Source organism: Acartia tonsa, chromosome 1 (genome assembly GCF_053477335.1).
Source record: "Acartia tonsa isolate MP-2025a chromosome 1, ASM5347733v1, whole genome shotgun sequence".
Classification (NCBI taxonomy): Eukaryota; Metazoa; Arthropoda; class Copepoda; order Calanoida; family Acartiidae; genus Acartia; species Acartia tonsa.
This window is the reverse complement of record NC_137260.1, coordinates 51,886,770-51,905,536: the sequence shown is the minus strand read 5'-3', so window position 1 is coordinate 51,905,536 and position 18,767 is coordinate 51,886,770. Positions and strand designations below refer to the sequence as shown.

The window sequence follows — 18,767 nt, the reverse complement described above, 5'->3', positions numbered from 1 at the left end:
ACATACAATTATTTCTTATCTTAAGCTTTCAAGCAATGGGGAAAACTATAAGTCAAAATTTTGTTTTATAAAGAAGTTCAACTTGTTATAACAGACTCAATAGTTGGATAAAATGAAAAAAAAACCTGCTTTATGTTTCAAAATGTGTACATACTATAATGAGACCATATTGTTCCTAAACTAAATTAAAATTTATTGATTATGGTATAAGAACTACTATATTTTTTTAAAAATTTCAATATCATGTGGAATTCTTTGTAATATTGAGGCTATTTCTAATTGAAAAGATGGCAACACTTACTCTGAATGCGCGAATGCCGCTGAAATTAATAAACAAACTTCGGAGCGAAATGGCTCGTCTCGCCTTACTTTTAGTCGAGCTAGGCTAGTTGGTAGGCGGTTAGGGATCATTGAAACAGACAGTGCACTCAATAGTTCGTTTGTGGGAAGGAAATCTGTTCTCACGGAAGGATACGGCTTAAAATTCTTAAAACTAAATAGTCATATATAATGATAAATATCTGTATCAATTTATTTCGGAATGTTAATTGGATTAAGATGTTCATATTTTTAAAATGAAAATTAAATCTGTTTTTAGTAAGTTAGTCCCTGTCCCTAGTTGTCAGGTTCCGTGCCGGGTCACACACACATAAAATTCAAAATAAGGCGCGCGGATGTATTCAGTTCCTATTCATGAACCCACCCTTTTCTATTAATTCTCCCTCCCCCCTGTCATTTGAGAAAAGATTTTTTTATTTTTTCCCCACGGGTATGCTCACTATCATATTCATGAAAAGGGGGAAAGAAAGGGTGGGATTAAATAGGATGTAAAGGAGTGCAGTTGGAATTTTCCCAGTTTCCTCCCCCTTCCTGCATGCTATGTTATCTCCCCTGGTTCTTTCTCTCATCTGTTTTTCATCTTTTCTAATTTCATTTCATTGTTATGTTGCGGCTGCATTCAACTGTTTACAGAGAGGATTAAAACGGTCAATTTCCTTCAGTATTATCAATAATACATAGTGATTGAATTTCAGTTTTTGTAAATGTGATATCAATGTTATACCTTACCATAAAGTGTTAAAAAAGAATTGTCATAATTCATTTTAAAATCGTGATTTTTTTAGTTCTACCTAGTTATTAAAAATGCCAGGTCTTTTAGACACATGTGAGGAGTTATTCCAAACCAAAGATTTATATCAAGTGATCGGGATAGAGAAAAGTGCTAATGCAAGCCAAATAAAGAAGGCTTATCACAAGGTGATATTAGCAAATAATATTTGATCTAGTGGTAACATTTCAATTAAAATTAATTATAACCCAACACATTCTAACCGTGTGTTATCGTAGTGACGAACAATAAAATGTTTTAACGGTTTTATATTATCTTTATTTTTTTTTACTGTCATTTTCTTCCTTTGAATTGAAGTTAGTTTAAAATAATTTTCCTATCTATGCGCACCTATAATTTCATCTTAATATCTATTTTTTTATTAAGAAATACCTTATGGTTAAGAAAGAAGAAAATTATTTTACTGATGGCAAATCTTGATAAAAAGTCTATTCTTGTATTAATGCGTTTATTGGTATGATTAGCACCGATAACAATCTCTTATCACAACTAAATACACCTAGCCGCATTTTTTACTGTCTATAAAAACGGATATCTTATCTTTATGAGAGATAATTGGAAATAATAAACGGTCGTTTAAATTTTTGTAGTTTCTACTCAATTCTCTTTGATAAAAAGGCAACGATTGTTAAAATTAATTCTTTTTCTATGTTTGTAGTTACAGCACTGATTAAATTTTTCTGAGCTAGCTTAAAATTCTATCAAGTTATAATATCCATATCATGAATTCTTGATCTTAATACGCAGGAAATTAAGATATCAATAATATTTAGCGTCTTCAGATAAGGTCATGCTATTTTAATGTTTATTTGGGGAAAGTTTATATTAATGATATATGAAAGGGAAGGTTGTCATTTATGACAGGAAGGTGGGGGGGGGGGGGGTGTGATGAAATAAGGATGAGCAAATAATACATATAAGGGGTTATATAGGTGAATAGAAGTAGGGGTTGGCTGTTTCCGGTCATGTAGACAGTTTTTTCATGGGTTTGTTGTGGCTTTAGCATTGATTGTGATTAGAAAATAATTAAAGGCGTGATCCATTCATTTATTTTTAATAACTGTTTCTTAATTTAATGAATGTAAGTTTGGTTGGGATTTCAATATTTGTTTTTAAACTAACAAAAGAAATAGTTGTTTTAATGAAATAACAAATACCAGCATATATATTATTGGTAAATTTTTTAGGTTTCTTTGAAAACTCACCCCGATCGAGCTGAGGAATCTGAAAAAGAAACCGCTACCCGCAAGTTTCAATGTGTCAGTGCCGTTTATTCTCTCCTATCTGATGAAAATAGGTAACATAATACGTTTCTATAATGGTAATTTAAGACATAAATTGTATCTGTAACTTATTTTACATAAAGTAAATATCGTTGGAAAATTTAGATTTATTAAACGACAATCTTAATTAAGAAAACCAAACAATAAAAGATATTTCCCTGTAATTGTCTATTCAAAGACACCGTCGTTTGTTTAATGAAGTCAAGAAAGTTATATTATTGAGAGAAATTAAACCCTTTATTTTATTGTTTTCTGCACTGTGCAGATGTTTGTAAAGAAAGGAACCACCTGGCTCTATTATTCAGTGTGGGGGGGGGGGGGGGGGAGTTTATAAACATCTGACTTTTTATAAATACGCAAATATGGGTTCTTTTGAAAAAATTTCACTTTCATTATTTTTATTTATGGTAGGTTTTTGTCTGTTAGCAATAGTTCTCATAATAGGAGAAAGGTGAAAATACAAGGAAAAATGTGCAAATGTTAGCGATTTTATATTGTATAAGTCAGTCTTTTTCCATGTGTAAACCAAAGATTTTTAGGTTTAAATCATAAAAATATGCCATTTTTAAACCTTAAGTCTTAACAGCGTATACGCCTCTTGGTGCACTTGAGGAAGGGGAGGGGGGATCAAGTCGACACTCCTTTTCAGTTTAAAAAAGTAAAGAATCATATCGGTTCAGCGGTTAACGAGACTTTTAGATACAGACAGACATACATCCTATTACTTTTGATAAGAATAACAAATATTATAGGCGTGGGCTATATGATGAGTGTGGAGAGGTTGATGACGAAAATGATCCTCTCCAACAGAATAAGGATTGGGAAGAATATTGGAGAGTTCTTTTTCCAAAGGTAAGGGGTATAGTAGTTGCTCGAAATGCATTTGAACTTGAATTTAGTAAACCACATATGTTTTCCTGTTTAATGGTTTAAATTACATTTAAATGGCATATATTTATATGGGTTTAAACTTTTTACTTCGTAGGTAAAAAATATTAAGTCTTGAAATCGTTATTTTAACTATACAAACTAGACATTTTCGGACGTTACTCAAAAACCGCCTTGTGAAAGTTTTTTTTTTACTTATATTCAATGCTTACCTATATTTATATACAAAAACATTTAAAGGTTCACTACTTCAAGTACCCCAACTCATTAAATGCGCTTCGTGCAACTATCCCTTTCTATTAATGCACTAATAAATCTTAATCCCGGCTTAAAAGTTGCCATGTTCTATGGTAGATAAATTTGCTTTTCATTTAACAATTTTGGCTGGTCATATTCTTCATTCTTTCTATGATTACAACAACTTTTAATATAACAAACCTTCTGAATATTAATTTTATCACGAAACCTTTTTAATTTTAATTGAAAGTACAAATTCAGTGAACTTCTTGTAGGTGAGCTTGAAGGATATTGAAGAATTTGAGAAACAATACAAAGGATCAGATGAAGAGAAAGAGGACATAAAGAAAGCTTACCTTGGTAAGTAAGATGTGGAGTGAAATGTAGAAAATTAAAATTTACCTATGTAAAAAAAGAAAATAAAGAAGGTTCTTAAAAGGGAATAGTAAGAAAATAGAATACAAAGGGATTAAAATCAACAGTCTATAATTTGCTAGAGTAATAGGATGTTTAGCTGAATGTTATACATATTTGCTAAGGTCAATTAAACAACTGTCCGATCGATCCTGAATTTTCAGGGAAGATCCAAGGAATTGGATTTGGCCCTTACAAAAATATCACTTCCCCAAAAATACAAAGGGGGGAGGCGGATGTGCCACTTTTTGAAACCCAAACTAAAAGTCAACAAAGGAACACAACTAAAAAAAGAGTTACAGGTCTGAGATTTTGCATGGCAGTTGCTTTATAGAGGTACAATATGGAACTGTGAAGAAACGGCGGCGCAACCGCAGAAAACCGCCGTTTCCCGCCGATTTTTTTTGTTGCAATTTCTCGGCGGTTTTCGGCGGATGCTCCGCCGTTTCTTCACTGTTCCATATTGTAACCCTATAAAGCAACTGCCATGCAAAATCTCAGACCTGTAACTCTTATTTTAGTTGAGTTCCTTTGACTTTTAGTTTTGGTTTCAAAAAGTGGCACATCCGCCTCCCCCCTTTTAAAAAGTGGCCTTTCCAGAATCTTTAATGAGGCAGGAGCTCCCAACCCCTTCTTGGATTGAAGCCACTTGTTAGTATAAAATATCTTAATTGTGTCATAATATGCACTCAATATTTTCAATGAATAGTAATATATAAACTTTTCTCATAGACAGCAAGGGTGATATGAGTTTGATATTGGATTCCGTGATGTGTGCTACTGTTGACGATGAAGCTAGATTTAGGAAAATTATAGATCAACTGATAAAAAGCAAAGAAGTTAAAAAGTTGAAGGTATACCTACTTGCTCAAATAAGTTTATATTAGTTTACGTTGTTTCCCAGCATTTGTAATAACCATTTTTTCTTTATTATATGCATACGAATTTTTGTTTTATTAGTTACCATCTTTTTTATCTTGGTCTAAAAGAAAGTTATAAATACAGAATGTTTGAATTATCTTAATCTGTAAAATATTCAGGCATATACAAACGAAGATGCGGCTGCCCAAAAATCTCGAAAGCGCCATGCTGACTTAGAGGCTAAAGAAGCTGAAGTTGTAAGTAACGTTCATTCTTTTCCTACAGACAGAATATTTTGATATTGGAAAAATTATTTTTAGCAGCAAAGATACTCTATAATAAACTTTTTGCGTCACTCAATCGTTAATGGGGTAATGCAATTTATGAGCATCCAGAATATGATTTATTCTGTAGTCTGTCAATCGCTTCTTATGGATGTTGTCTTCCTAATTTTAGATATGAATATCTTAATGTCAATACAATATCTTACCAATTTCAGGCAAGAAAAGAGATGGGACTTGATGGATCAGACGCAAGCCTCGAGAATATGATTCTAGCCAGACAAAAATCTAGAGGCCAACAGGCTGAAAGTTTTCTGGACGGTCTGGCAGCTAAATATGGCGCCAAGGGAAGCCAGAAAAAGAAGAAAAAGTGATAAAAATATTAGTGGTTTTTTCCCGTGTTTGACTGTGATTTTTCGGATACATTCTTTTTAAAAGCATTTCATATCAGCATTATACATATAAATAAATCTTATTATAATTTCAGAATTTGACAATGTCAAAGGAAGCGGCAGCCACTGGGACTGTGCTCAAATATTTCGAAAATCAAAACAGACCATATTCAGCACAGGTAGTTCAAAAATTTAAAATAATTTCCACTTTACTTGATGTTATTTAGACATAAGAAATTCCAGTGAAAAGAACAGAACTATCCAGAAATGTATTTAGTGTTAGAGCAGCTAAATTCTGGAATGATCTTCCTGATCATGTGAAAAGGCCATGACTTTATCTACATTCAAGAAAAGACTTGATAGTCATATTCAGACTTTGGCCTAGATATTCAGACCTCTTACTATGACCCTACTTGGGTTCTTAAGAGTAAAATAACAATAAACAATAAAAAGATAAAATAACGTTTTTATCGCAGGAACTTCAACATTACTGTTAGGTGGAAATTTAGTATTAATAACTTTTTTATTCACGTTATTTTTTAGTTAAGCAGAGAACTGATGAATATTAAAAATTTCAGGATGTGTTTATGAATCTTCACAAGGAGCATGGTAAGCCAGTGATCCAGCGCGTCATAGATCAACTTGTTGCAGAAAATAAGCTTTCAGAAAAGGTAAGATAAGTTATTTAAACTCCCAGAAAGTCATGGGGGAAGGAAGAGGACAATTTAATGTAAATAACTACACTTATTCCCTTAATTCTAAAAGGCACGTTCTCTCATTTGTTGGCTTCAAAACTTGAAAGTCTTTTAAGTAGATCATAATTGGTCTGAAAAAAACCAACAGTGTCTAATGATTTTTAGCTACACAAAAGATATTTTTTGTTGTGTGGATGTACATTAATTTATCGTCCATTCATCACCATTCATTAATATCTATGAAAAGTAAACTTTTTAAATTGCTGATAGTAACTTCTGAACTGTCATAAATAACTAGAGACGAAATTCAGGGTAATCATACACTCAATAAACTTATGCAACTTAAAGAATAAATATAAAGTCGTTTGTATTAAAAAATGTAAAATTAGAGCAATAGTATGGTGCAAAATGAATTTTATTTAAATTTCGGACGATTTTTATAGAGTTGTTCTTTCTCTATTTATGTGATTTTTCTTTTAAGGTAAATGGTAAGCAGAAATGTTACGTGTTCAATCAGAACGATATGCCCTCAGCTAGCGAAGATGAGCTGGTTTTGTTAGACAAAGAATGTGCTACACTTGCAGAAACATTAACTTCCAAACAGGTTGGCAGAAATATTGAAATATCCTTATTTAAACTAACAGTATGTGTGTGAGTCTGTCTGTACCGTAAGATCTTGTCCCTATAGTCCTCTGAGAACGTAGCCTCTACTGTAATTCGTAAAGTACTGTTTGAGTTTTTATTATTCATTCTTCAAAGATTAAATTTTAATTTGTTACACTACTTCATATGATAGTAAATGATGTCTCTTTTCGTTATGTAATATGTATTGTATAATCAATTTATATTCGTCATTTCAATTTGTCATGGAATGGAAAATCATAATCATTTTAATAGGTAAGCTCTTTTTAGTTAAGATATTTGCCAATTGTCATTTTTTTTATTTTTACTTTCTGTTTCTCTAGGATGAATTAAAACAGTTGGATTCAAAAGTTAAGAAGTTAAATAGTGCTCTCACCTCCCAGGTAAATTAGCAACTCTGTTATTGTAGTGTAGTTCCTCATTTACTAGACTTTGTAATTCGACCATCTCTCTGTAAGATAAATATGTTAAAATGACAGTAGCTTTTTTTTCATTAGGGATTTTGAAAAGTTAAAATCCACAAATAGTTTAACACTGAGCTCTCTTATATCATTCAATATTACTTTTGCATTGTTATATCTGTACTTTAAGGACAAAGTTAACAAATATTATTGATACAACATGACAGTCTTTATGATAATGATATTTTTGTATAGGAAGCAGAAGAAAAGTTGGCAGTTCTTGAAGAGGAAATTATAGAAATGGAGGTTAGTTTTCTCTTAAGCTCTGTATAAGAAAATTTATGTAAAAATATTTCAAATGCATCCTTTAAAGAACTAAAGTTCTTAAATGCTGTTTATTATCAAACCTGCTTTAAACCTAATCTAAGCAGGGATCTAAAGGGATAAGACAAGGGCCGATTGATGAACTATGTATTGTACATCCACAATTTTTATACATAAAATTATCCCTTCTGTAAATTAAAATTAGTGATTAAATGTTTTAACTCTCAACTTAATGAGCAAACAAATCTAAATTCAATAAAGTCCCCAAACTTTTTAAGCCAACGAATAGTAAAACTTCAGTGACTAGTGCAATAAGCAGTCCATTGTCCCCTCTCTCTCTGTAATTCAAGTGTGATGCATTTCCTATTATATGACTTAAACTTATTTCAGGGGTGTATATTTTCAAAATTGGCCCGGCTGAGGGGGGATGGGGGGGGAGCAAAAATATGTTGTTGGGGGAAAAATGAAAAAAATAAGGGAAATGAAAACATTTTTTCCATTTTTCTCTCATCCTTGGTGAAAAAAAAACTAAAATAATGTGTGGGATAATATAAATAAAATACCGAAAGAGTTTTAAAACCTTTATCAATTTTACCCCTTCCTTGCTTGAAAAAAACCAGGAGGGAAAAAAATTAAAAATTTTGCAGCAGGGTGGAAAAAAATGAATCTTGTGCAGAATATACACCCCTGACTTATTTTTCTCTAGGAGAGACTTGACAAGTTGAAGAATGAAACTGTGCTTATAACCCCAGAAGAGAAAGCAAAAATAAACAAAGGACTAGAAAGTGCTGTGGCTACATGGAGAAAAAGAAAGAGAATGTGCATGAATGCCCTGGGTGAGTTTTACATAAAAAGAATACAGGGGTGTATATTCTGCATGGTTGACCCTGCCAAAATTGGGGGGAGGGGGGGGGGGAGGTAAAAAATCTGGTTTGGGGGGATGTAAAAATTAACAGAACTGAAAACATTTTTTTCCATTTTTCTTCCCTACTTTGTGAAAAAAAAACTAAAAGAATATGTATGAAGGGGGGGGGGGGAGATAATATGAATAAATTAGAGAGCTTAGCTCTGAAAGTATTTTTCATTTTTTCCCCTTACTTGCTGGAAAAAGCTAGGAGGGAGAAAAATAAAAAAAAATTGTAGCAGGGGAAAAAATTAAACTTGTACAAAATATACACTCCTGAAAAAATATTAACTAGAATATTTATTAGTATTATATATAAGCAATAAAAAGTTAACACACTTACTATTTATTTGCCAAAAAAATCTCTCAAAATGACTAATGCATTATTTTTAAAATCATTTAGTTTTAAAATTTCATTTTGAAAAGCCGCAAATGAATCAGGAAGTTACCGTAACTTTATTGAGGTACCCTAAATTTATTTATATTTTAATTCACGTAAAATATTTTTAGATTCAATCTTGGAATCGTGGCCCAAAAAGAAGAAAGATTTACTGGACGATATTGGTATTGAAACAGACGAAAGCGTAGGAGCTGTATTTCCAAGTTAGGTTGGAATACGTGTTTCAAATGAGAGGCTAATTATGCTTTTCAGTTTTGAATTAATGTATTATACCAGTGACTGATAAACCTAAGATTCCTCTTAAAATGTACTCTCGATTTAGGGGCTATGTGAAAATTGTTAGCCAGCGCGTTCTTATCATATTGAGAAAAATCTATTATTTCCATGAAATAATAGAATTAAGAAATGTCTTCTCCTTTAAAAATGTGTTCTGGAATCTAAAATCAAAGCGATGTACTTTGGTACCATGAAAAATTATTGTGGCTGTGATGATAATAAGAATTATATTGATGTCTATTTGTATTTTCAGATGATTATTGTTGTATAATAAAAATGAATACTATTCGGCGAGGATTAAAACGAAAGGAAAGAGAGGATGAGGATGAATACCAGGCGGGGCTTAACCAGTTTCAGGTACAGTTTTGTTTTGATGCATCTTTTTTTAATGAGATTATTTTTTTGTTAGTTGACAGTTATTAATGTGAGGGATCTAAAGGGATAAGACAATGGCCAATAAATTGATGTACATCCCCAATGATGATGCACAAAATTACTCCTTCTGTAGAGTAAAACTAGTTGTTGAAACGTTTGAATGCTCATCTTAATGAGCCAACTAATCAAAATTATTTAAAGTTTCTGAAATTGCTACGCCAACGAATATGAAAACGATATTTCAAAACTTTTGGACTAGTGTAATAAACAGTCCTTTGTTCCCTCTCTCTGCATTAATGTCCACTTTTCAAAGATCGTTAAAATAACTTTATATGCGTAATACACATTGTCTACAGTTTCTTTTGGGCTACAAAAACACCGGCTTTAATCTACAACTGAAATAGTTCGGAAAAAATATTCGTGAAGGTTTCTTGATTTTGGGGAGCAACGCACCGCAGTGAAGACGATTTTTTATCTACCTTTATAACATCTAACGCTTTACAATTCCAAAAAATGACATACTTTGGTGCTTCATTATCCCATATTGCTAAGCAGCGAGCAAGTCAAGTATTATGATCGCCTTATTAGTAATCTGAGAACTTTTACAGGCAGCTGTACGGAAAAGAGAAAGTATACGACTCAAACTACAAATGGGTTCAGCTCCAGGAATGCTAGAGAAAGAAATTCAAAACAAAATTAGAATTGAGGAATCAGTGTGCCAAGGAACAGCAAAGTAAGTTTTTCTTATATTTTTTAAATTTAAAAGTAATAAGATGTCTGCGGGTCTGTCTGTATTAAACAAAGGATACTGATAACGCCTATATAACTGATATGGTCCTCCTTCATTTTGAAGCACCTATTTGTCCAGGGAAGGTTATGACTAATTCGGGAGAGGATTTTCAATGAGAAATCACACTTAGATTAAAATATCCAGCCACAATAACTGAAAAAAGAATACCTATTTCTATTTAAAGCTAAGATTGAAAGCAATGGTTGACTCCTTTCTTCTCCAAAGTGTTTCTAGAGGCGTTGACTATATAATATTAAAAGTTTATTTATACTTAATTGAACAGGACACTTTTACATGAAATAATAGTTATTATATCCTAATAAAATAATTCATAATTTCTATTTTAGGTTTTTAACAGCATGTAAAAATCAAGCACAATCTTTAGAGGCAGCCAAAAATTTGTTACTTGGAAATTTAAGAGTTGATATGTTAAGGTAATACAGGAATTTATAAGTGTGGTATTAAACATTTCATAATTTCAAGCGATTCCATGAAATAAGATAACGTTTTCATGACTCCTAACTAATAGTAAAACCAGGGTGTCGGAGCCGTATAATTTTGATGCGGCTCCGGCTCCTACCTTAAAATTAATATATAAATTTTTGTTCATTATTGAATTTGATAAAATAAAATAAATAATATAAAATATTTTGCTTTTATTTGATTTAAGCTTTATAAAAGTAGAAGGATGTGTGTCTATTTGTTAAGTAACAATAGTTTTTTAGTTTATTATATGTAAATAGACCGTTGCCAAATTATAATATTACTTTAAAAAATTAGTGGTTGGAGGGAAAAAAAATGTAAAAATTAAGAAAACTGAAAACATTTTTTCTATTTCCCCCCACCCCCTCCTTGGTAAAAAAAACTGAAAGAATGTGTGGTAGGAGGGATAAAATAAATAAAATATAGAGTTCTTTAAATATTTTTCCATTTTCCCCCCTACTTGGTGAGAAAAAACTAGGGGGGGAAAAAAATAAAGAAATTTGTAGCCGGGAAAAAAAAAAAATCTTGTGCAGAATATACACCTTCTGCAATTTTCATTAAAGTTCCTCACAAAAAATTAACCTAAAAATTAAAGACTATAAGTTATTGGTTTTCGTTTTTTGTCCAACCTTTTTTTAATTGAAGGGCGTAAGTTTTCTTAAAATACACCATAATCTACATCTTTTCTTCTTTAGATTTGAATTGAATAAATTGCGACGAGGTCGGGGTAGTCCAGTGGTAAAGAAAGGAAATCCAAGTTACGCAGCTGTCAGCCTGTCTGATATTAGAATACCTCTGTTGTGGCGGCCTAAAGATCATATGGAGGTAAAATTGCTTTTTTAGGTAAATGATATCTTATAGGTTAAAGTAAATTCAAAAAGGGGGGTGCGAGGATATTTCCACTTTTGCAACCAGAGGTGGATTCTTAAAAAAAATAGGTTTGCTTCTCGCTGGTGAGGCAAAAAACATTGACTCACTCCACCAAATCAAAGGGCTACAGAACTGGGATTTGGCATGGCAGTTGATTTAATAATGTATAATGTTGAACTACTGAATATGGGAGACATTTTTATTCTGTTGAAAAAAATAAGTTATCTTAAATGAATCAAAATTATCAAATTTGGATAGTTTAGTACAAACACTATTCAAGTTTACTAGATGCACATTTCGTCTTTAAAACGCTTTGATCTTTATTATTCAATGTATATTTATAACTAGAAGTATTTAAGTTATTGACTGTTATTGTAGGATACCGGAGATAACCGTAGATTTGCCATGTTCTGTATTGTCCGAGTTGGATCCCAGATTTATGATACAGCCCTTATCTCTCCTGTGGACAGAAACAGTACAGATGTTTCCTTCAATGACGTTCTCCTTTTTAGGTAACATTCAATTTTGAAAAGCATAGCTTTTTCATAATCAGGTTATTTCCGTATTAAATTGACTTAACTTGTCAAATTTTAAAGAAAAAAAGGGGGGGGGGATACAATATTTTGCAGCAGTAGAGAAAAAAATATATATTGTCCAGAATATTTAATATACACCCCTGAAAAAGATGTTAACTTAGATAGGTTTTTTTTGCCATTTTAAATGATATTGATAACATCAGCACGTGGAACATAAGCAAAATAATTCTTTATATATCTCATAGTTGTTTCTCATATCCTTATACATGAGAGTACTAAAATACATTGGATTTACAACAGCATTTAACCTTTAGAAGATGGAAAAAACACCTGAAATCCCTGAAAAACATCAATAGTCATAACTTCATAAGTAAACTTCTATTAATCCATTCACTAATAAAATTGTGTCTTGTTTACTTATTAAACCTTTTTATTTTTTTTAGCAAAATGCCACCTTACTTTGAGTTGAAGTTGGAAGTGTACAGCTACCTGCTAACAGAACCAGTTACCTCCGCACATGCAAAGCTAGTCAAAACATTCAATAAAGCAGTCGGAACTATTCAAAAAGTCTTAAAGGAGAACAACGAACAACAAGTGGTAAGCAAAACTATTAAAATGGCTAAATAAAATTGAAGAACAAAAGATTATTTGTACAAAATCAGTCTTTCTGTTATACCTACCTTTTTTCATATTTCTTACACTTAGATTTTTTATCATTTCTAGAATGGTAGGGATTATTCCATATATTTAATCCACATTTTTTTAGCAGGACGATGGCATGCCAAAGAAAAAGAGTTCGAGACCCGGCCCTCAGTTTGATTTACTTGGTACTGCAGCTTTAAGGTTTGTTGGTTGTTATTTTTTTTTGAGTTGAGCTAGTATATGCCTTAAATTTGTCTGGCTGTCTGTTTTTACGTCGATGATTATTATTATCAGAGTTTATCGTCATTGTTTATTACAATTTTTCAAATAAAAACTTACCTATAAAATGCTTAATATTGAAGATAACTTAACAATATTTTTTTTATTAAAGACTTCATAGAATTAATTTTATTGTTATATCAAACAAACTATTATAAAATTAATATTTCAGGCTTGAACACGCGGGTGAAGATGTCAGACCACACGAACTTTTCCTGGAAGACAACGAAAACGACCGACTACCTCCTATGTTTGGCCAGTTTTGCTGTCGGCTGGCAGTTCAGCCGTACTGCAGAGAAGAACCAGTTTTGGTTGGCAGCTTATCCGTCCGGTATCCGTTGAATGAGCGGTATAGCGGCGGCAGATGGGCGGAGAATTGTTGGGCTCGCCTCATGGACTTTAAGTTATGTTTGTGGCAGAGTTTGGAACAGTATGAAGCTGCCAGGTCTCCCTCAAAACAGGTAATCTTTTTCGAACTTCCTCTATACAGGGACTAGGGATCCGAATGTTATTCAGACAAATAATTCTAAGTGAAAATTTCCCCACAAATCTCTTCCATTATTTTCCCCCCTTCTTACCCACTTACCTTCAGCTAAATAAAAACAAGTTTTACGTCAACTCAACGCCAACAAAATATTTAATTTTCGGCAATTTCAAATTGAATTAAATGACTGAATCACAGCCCCTACAAAAGTTTAGCTTTTTAAAGACATAATTTGTGTTGTTATTTTGTAAGCTACGTTACGCCACTTAGGTTTATTTAACAAGGACGATTTTGTCAATTTTATGCGCATAAATACCCTAATTTAAGAAATAAATCGGAAATAGTTTTTTAATGCACATCAACATTGGGCAAATGTTTTAATGCTAAACTACAATTTCTTGAATATGAACAAAGATCTTACATATTTCCAGGGGTGTATATTCTGCATGGGATCCCCGGCTCAGAGGGGGGGGGGGGGAATTTGTGGTTGGAGGGGAAAAAAATGTAAAAATTAAGAAAACTGAAAACATTTTTTCCATTTCCCCCCCTCCTTGGTGGAAAAAAAACTAAAATAATGTGTGGTAGGAGGGATAAAATAAATAAAATAGAGTTCTTTAAATATTTTTCCATTTTCCCCCCTACTTGGTGAGAAAAAACAAGGGGGAAAAAAATAAAAAATTTTGTAGCCGGGGAAAAAAATAAATCTTGTGCAGAATATACACCCCTGCATATTTTTCGATTCAAAACGCAACGAAAAAGGACTCATTTTTTATCAGGGACAAGAGAAGGTTTCTCTGACCAAAAAGTTTATTAAAATCTTGTAATCTAATCACGAAACCTTTATGAGTGTGTAATATTATCGATGATTCAACTATTATTAAAAGGGGCTTGTAGTAATTATGTAAGAGTATAAATTCGCTAATCTAAATTCACTAAACCTCATCAAAAGTAAGTAGATTATAAACAGGGATCGGCAGCCGCACGTCAGCCGCGTGTAAGCCTCAGTGATATCGTCATTTTATTACTATAATATTCTGCTGGATGTATAAAACTGCTCTTTAGCAGACAATCCTTCTTTCTGAAATTTCTTTTTCTGCTCACAAGCAGGTTTAAAAGTGAGGCTGAGGCGCGGCTGCCGAACCCTGATTATTAATGTTATTAGCAGACCGATTTAAAAAAATAACACAGTAGGGAGATTAAAAAAATATTTTTAAATACTTCCTAAAAATAAAATCTTTAAATATTTTTCCTACCCATAAAATTTGTAACTGTTTAAAGACGAAAAACAAAATATTTTGACAAAGGGAGAGGTCATTTTCTAGTAAATCCCGTAAAGGTGTGTGTTATAAGGCCTAAAAATAGTAGTAGAACGATAAGGTGCTCTAGATATATGTATTCCCTATTGAATAGAACAATAGGGAATTTTTTTTTTTTTTTTTGATAACCGTACCTGGATTATCTAAAAAAATACGAAATTTCTATCAAACGCTTTGTTTGGCTCAAACTGACAAAAATTTAAAAAAAATATAATTATAATAATAAAGTTTTCTATAGGTACAAGGTAAAGGTTAAGAGCAATCTATACCATTAAACAAAGGAAGAAGTCATTCTTTACAGGTTGATTTATTATAATTATATTTTTTTTTATTTGTGTCAGTTTGAGCCAAACAAAGCATTTGATAGAAATTTCAGATATTCCAGGTACGGTTATCAAAAAAAAAAAAAAAATTTCTTCCCTATTGTTCTATTCAATAGGAAATACAAATATATAGAGCACCTTATCGTTCTACTACTATTTTTAGGCCTTATAACACACACCTTTACGGGATTTACTAGAAAATGACCTCTCCCTTTTTACTTCGGCTCATTTTCAAACACTTCCTAATTAACCCTTTAGAGCAAGTTAAAGTAAAAGTTTCAAATTGATTCAATAACTTAAAACATCTTACTTTAAAGCTCAAAAATAAAATCCTTTGCTCATTACTTATTAAAACAAGGATGACAACATCTATAAAAGCGAAGCTCTGAATTGGAAGGAAATCGAACAATAACACTTATAGAGTGACAGAACTGAATAAACTGAACATATGTCTATGCAAAATTGTAAGTAAATTTGTTGCAAAACTTATTAAATACATGTTACTGTTTAAGGACATACTAACGTTTTTAAGACTAGTTATAGAGAAGCTTCGCTTATAACACTATACCTTGTTGTAATAGGAATCAGTATTAAAAAAATCAGATAACTAGGATAATTTGAACATATAAAAATTTGTTGTAAAAAAAGTAAAAAATCATCTTGTTTTAAATAGACGTACGGACTTTCTAGTAATGATTATAGAGTTGCTGCGCTTATCAATTTGTACCTAACTGCTATAGGAATTAACATGTGAAATTTTAAATCGAAAGGACAATCCTAACCTTTTTAGATTAACGAAAAAAGCTAACTGTAACGGATGGACGTACGGACGGGCTTACGGACCGACCCCAATTATAGAAAAGCTTCGCTTTTAAAAAATAAATGACCTAGAAACATAAAGAACTAAATTCTATTTGACGATCAACTTAATTTTAAAAAGCATAAAAACATATAATGGTGCCTTACCACAAAGTTGCTTATCAAGCACTGATCCCCTTCCTTATTTGAATAATATCTTTAGGTTTCTTTAATGCTATACCAAGACTTCCTCCCCTTTGGTCGTTTACAATTTGTTTTAAATTAATGGTCGGGAAAGTGGGGATTCTGTGCTCTACAAGGCACTATGGGGGAAATTACCCATATTTTAAATTCTGTAAAAAGTTTGTAAATGTTAATATTCGGAGAAGATTAGTTGTTTATAGTATTGCAGTACATAATAAATCATGATTTCAGGGAAGCTTCTAATTTACATTACCCATTTCGCCACTTCCCTCCAACTTGTTTCACAATTAGAGGCAAGAAGTTGTCAAGAAATACCAAATTAAACCACAACATATATTATAAAATTTAGGATTTAGAAAAGAATAGTTATGTAGTTCAGAATTTTATTGATAGGTGTCGTAAAAACTTTTTTTATGTAAAATTTTTAGATGAGATAAATATCTAAACAATCTTAAATATTTTTGAAAATATTGCAGCTATCCACTCTTTGGGATTTTCAATAAATTTTATTCACTATTAAACATATAATTTACGAGTAGTCTATGATTCAGATAAAATATATAAAATATGTAAAAAGCATTATTCAACTCGTTCATCTCAAAACTGAACATGGAACTAATCTCTGACTATCATTTTTTGCATGGCTTGTAGTAAAGTGAGCAAAAACTAATAAAATAATGCTTGAGATTCTTATCAAATTCTGCCAAAAGTTGCATAATCTCATCATCTAGTTTTAACTGGAAATCTATGAAATCAGCTCTAAAGCATTGTTTGCCAGAATAGCCTTCTCTTGTCCCTGATTTTTTATACCAATTTTCTTTAATTTTAGATTCGCATAGACCAAGACACAACAATTAAAGATGGCGGGGATATATTCACAATAGAAAATTATGGAGAAGGTATCATTGAGTTCAAGTGTGACACAAAGGAAAACAAAGTTATGTGGCTAGCACATTTATATCAGGTATACTTTTCTATACGATTTGACTCTTTATTTGAAGAGGTTTTTGTAAATTGTTTGTTACATAATGTTTTTCTTTCTATATTTTAAGAACTGAAGGTAAACGTTTTATGTTCATAATTCTTACTCTTAAGTATATTCAATAGTAAATCAGAATTAAAACTTGTTATGCTTGTGAAAAGTTAACCTTAAAAGTTGGCTTTTTTAAATTGAAGATGATAAACTACTATTACATTTAATTAAGGAAATAGTTAATAAGATACAATTTTATTTTAAACCAATAATTGTGTTCATTGAAGTGCTTAGAAGAATAATAATAATGACGTGTACTATTTTTAGCATGCATGCGACCACAAGCGGTGGAAGAGCGCGTCCCAGGAAAGAATGGAGGTGTTGAGTCCGGACGCCAGACCTATCAACAGGACAAAGAGCATGATGACCAGAACTCGCAGCAAGCTTGTACTCATGTACAATGAAACAAAAATTTAGTCTAATTATATTCTATACCTATATTTATTGTAATTTGTAAAGGTTTTTTAGTATTTGCATAAAATAGAAAGTACTACAAGTTAAACGATCCAATATCTTATTAGTCCCTTTAGACTACTTTTTTTTCATTGCACTCTTGTCTTAAGAAATAAAATTAAACAAACATTTGGGAAAGATAGGTGAGACACTTTTTAAACCAAACCTAAATCACAAAGGAATTCTACCAAAACTAAAATTTGGCATGACAGTTGCTTTAATGAGGAACAAAGTGGAATTGTGGAGAGAAGGTGGTGGAACCGCTGATGCTGTTTCTTTCTCAGATGCTCAATATACTACATAGAAGAAACTGCCATGTCATATTTCAGTGCTGCAACTCTTTTGGTTGAGTTAATTTGTGTTTTTGTTTGGATTTAAAATGTGTCTCATCTAATATATATCTTCAAATAATTTAATTATTTAAAAATTGTTGAGCACAAAATTATGTAATTGTTAAAGCTCAATTTAAGCCAGATGTATACATTTCTCTTCTTATTCTTGTCGTTAATTGAATTTATATCGTTGTATTTATAGTTCATATTATGATTATTTTTTACCTACTAAGTACTAACATAATTGATTAAAGTTTTATGACTATTCTGTCATATGAAGTAACTTGATGTACCTATTATAAAACTATTACGCTTTTAAGAATGCCTAAAATGTAACGAAAAGAACTGACTTAATTTTTAGTGGAAGTTTATTTAAAAAGACAAATTAATATTTCGGCCTACTGTAGTATTAAAACCTAAATAACATTTAGATTTTTTTTTGAAAATTAAGTATTAAGATTTGTTATTATTTATCTTGTTATGTACCAAATTTATCTAGTGTATTATTATATTTTGAATTTCTTGTATTATACCTCATGTTTGATGTTGATGAATACCGTGTAAAATAATATTTTATTATGAACTAATACAGATAATTAAAATACTAGTTAAAATAAAAAAATAAAAGTTGACGAAAATATAATCAGAAAGTCAAAAAATTTAGAACGGGGTATTTTTATTGCTCTTACGTTATTATTTTGACATTGCATGGTTATTTAGAT

General features: G+C 31.4%; 3 protein-coding genes across 4 annotated transcripts; all 3 read left to right on the top strand.

Moving 5' to 3' along the window:
- Positions 1-342: 342 nt before the first annotated feature.
- On the top strand, positions 343-5,574 carry LOC145331005 (dnaJ homolog subfamily C member 9-like). Its single transcript, XM_080175600.1, has 7 exons — positions 343-1,257; positions 2,317-2,426; positions 3,165-3,264; positions 3,813-3,897; positions 4,684-4,805; positions 4,992-5,069; positions 5,312-5,574. The coding sequence occupies exons 1-7, from the start codon at positions 1,144-1,146 to the stop codon at positions 5,465-5,467; spliced, it is 765 nt and encodes a 254-aa protein (XP_080031726.1). The 5' UTR covers positions 343-1,143; the 3' UTR covers positions 5,468-5,574.
- Positions 5,542-9,381, top strand: LOC145331021 (homologous-pairing protein 2 homolog). Its single transcript, XM_080175619.1, has 7 exons — positions 5,542-5,664; positions 6,064-6,156; positions 6,662-6,784; positions 7,146-7,205; positions 7,479-7,529; positions 8,254-8,383; positions 8,962-9,381. The coding sequence occupies exons 1-7, from the start codon at positions 5,590-5,592 to the stop codon at positions 9,057-9,059; spliced, it is 630 nt and encodes a 209-aa protein (XP_080031745.1). The 5' UTR covers positions 5,542-5,589; the 3' UTR covers positions 9,060-9,381.
- Positions 9,337-18,766, top strand: LOC145330977 (rhotekin-2-like). 2 transcript variants are annotated; one of them, XM_080175574.1, is made up of 10 exons: positions 9,337-9,484; positions 10,111-10,235; positions 10,640-10,726; positions 11,471-11,600; positions 12,024-12,157; positions 12,625-12,778; positions 12,948-13,024; positions 13,275-13,563; positions 17,057-17,191; positions 17,528-18,766. In XM_080175574.1, the coding sequence occupies exons 1-10, from the start codon at positions 9,404-9,406 to the stop codon at positions 17,675-17,677; spliced, it is 1,362 nt and encodes a 453-aa protein (XP_080031700.1). In that variant the 5' UTR covers positions 9,337-9,403; the 3' UTR covers positions 17,678-18,766. The 2 variants fall into 2 exon arrangements, with proteins under 2 accessions (XP_080031700.1, XP_080031705.1); XM_080175579.1 differs by having other exon boundaries at positions 12,951-13,024; positions 17,528-18,682.
- The last annotated feature ends 1 nt before the right edge of the window (position 18,767 follows it).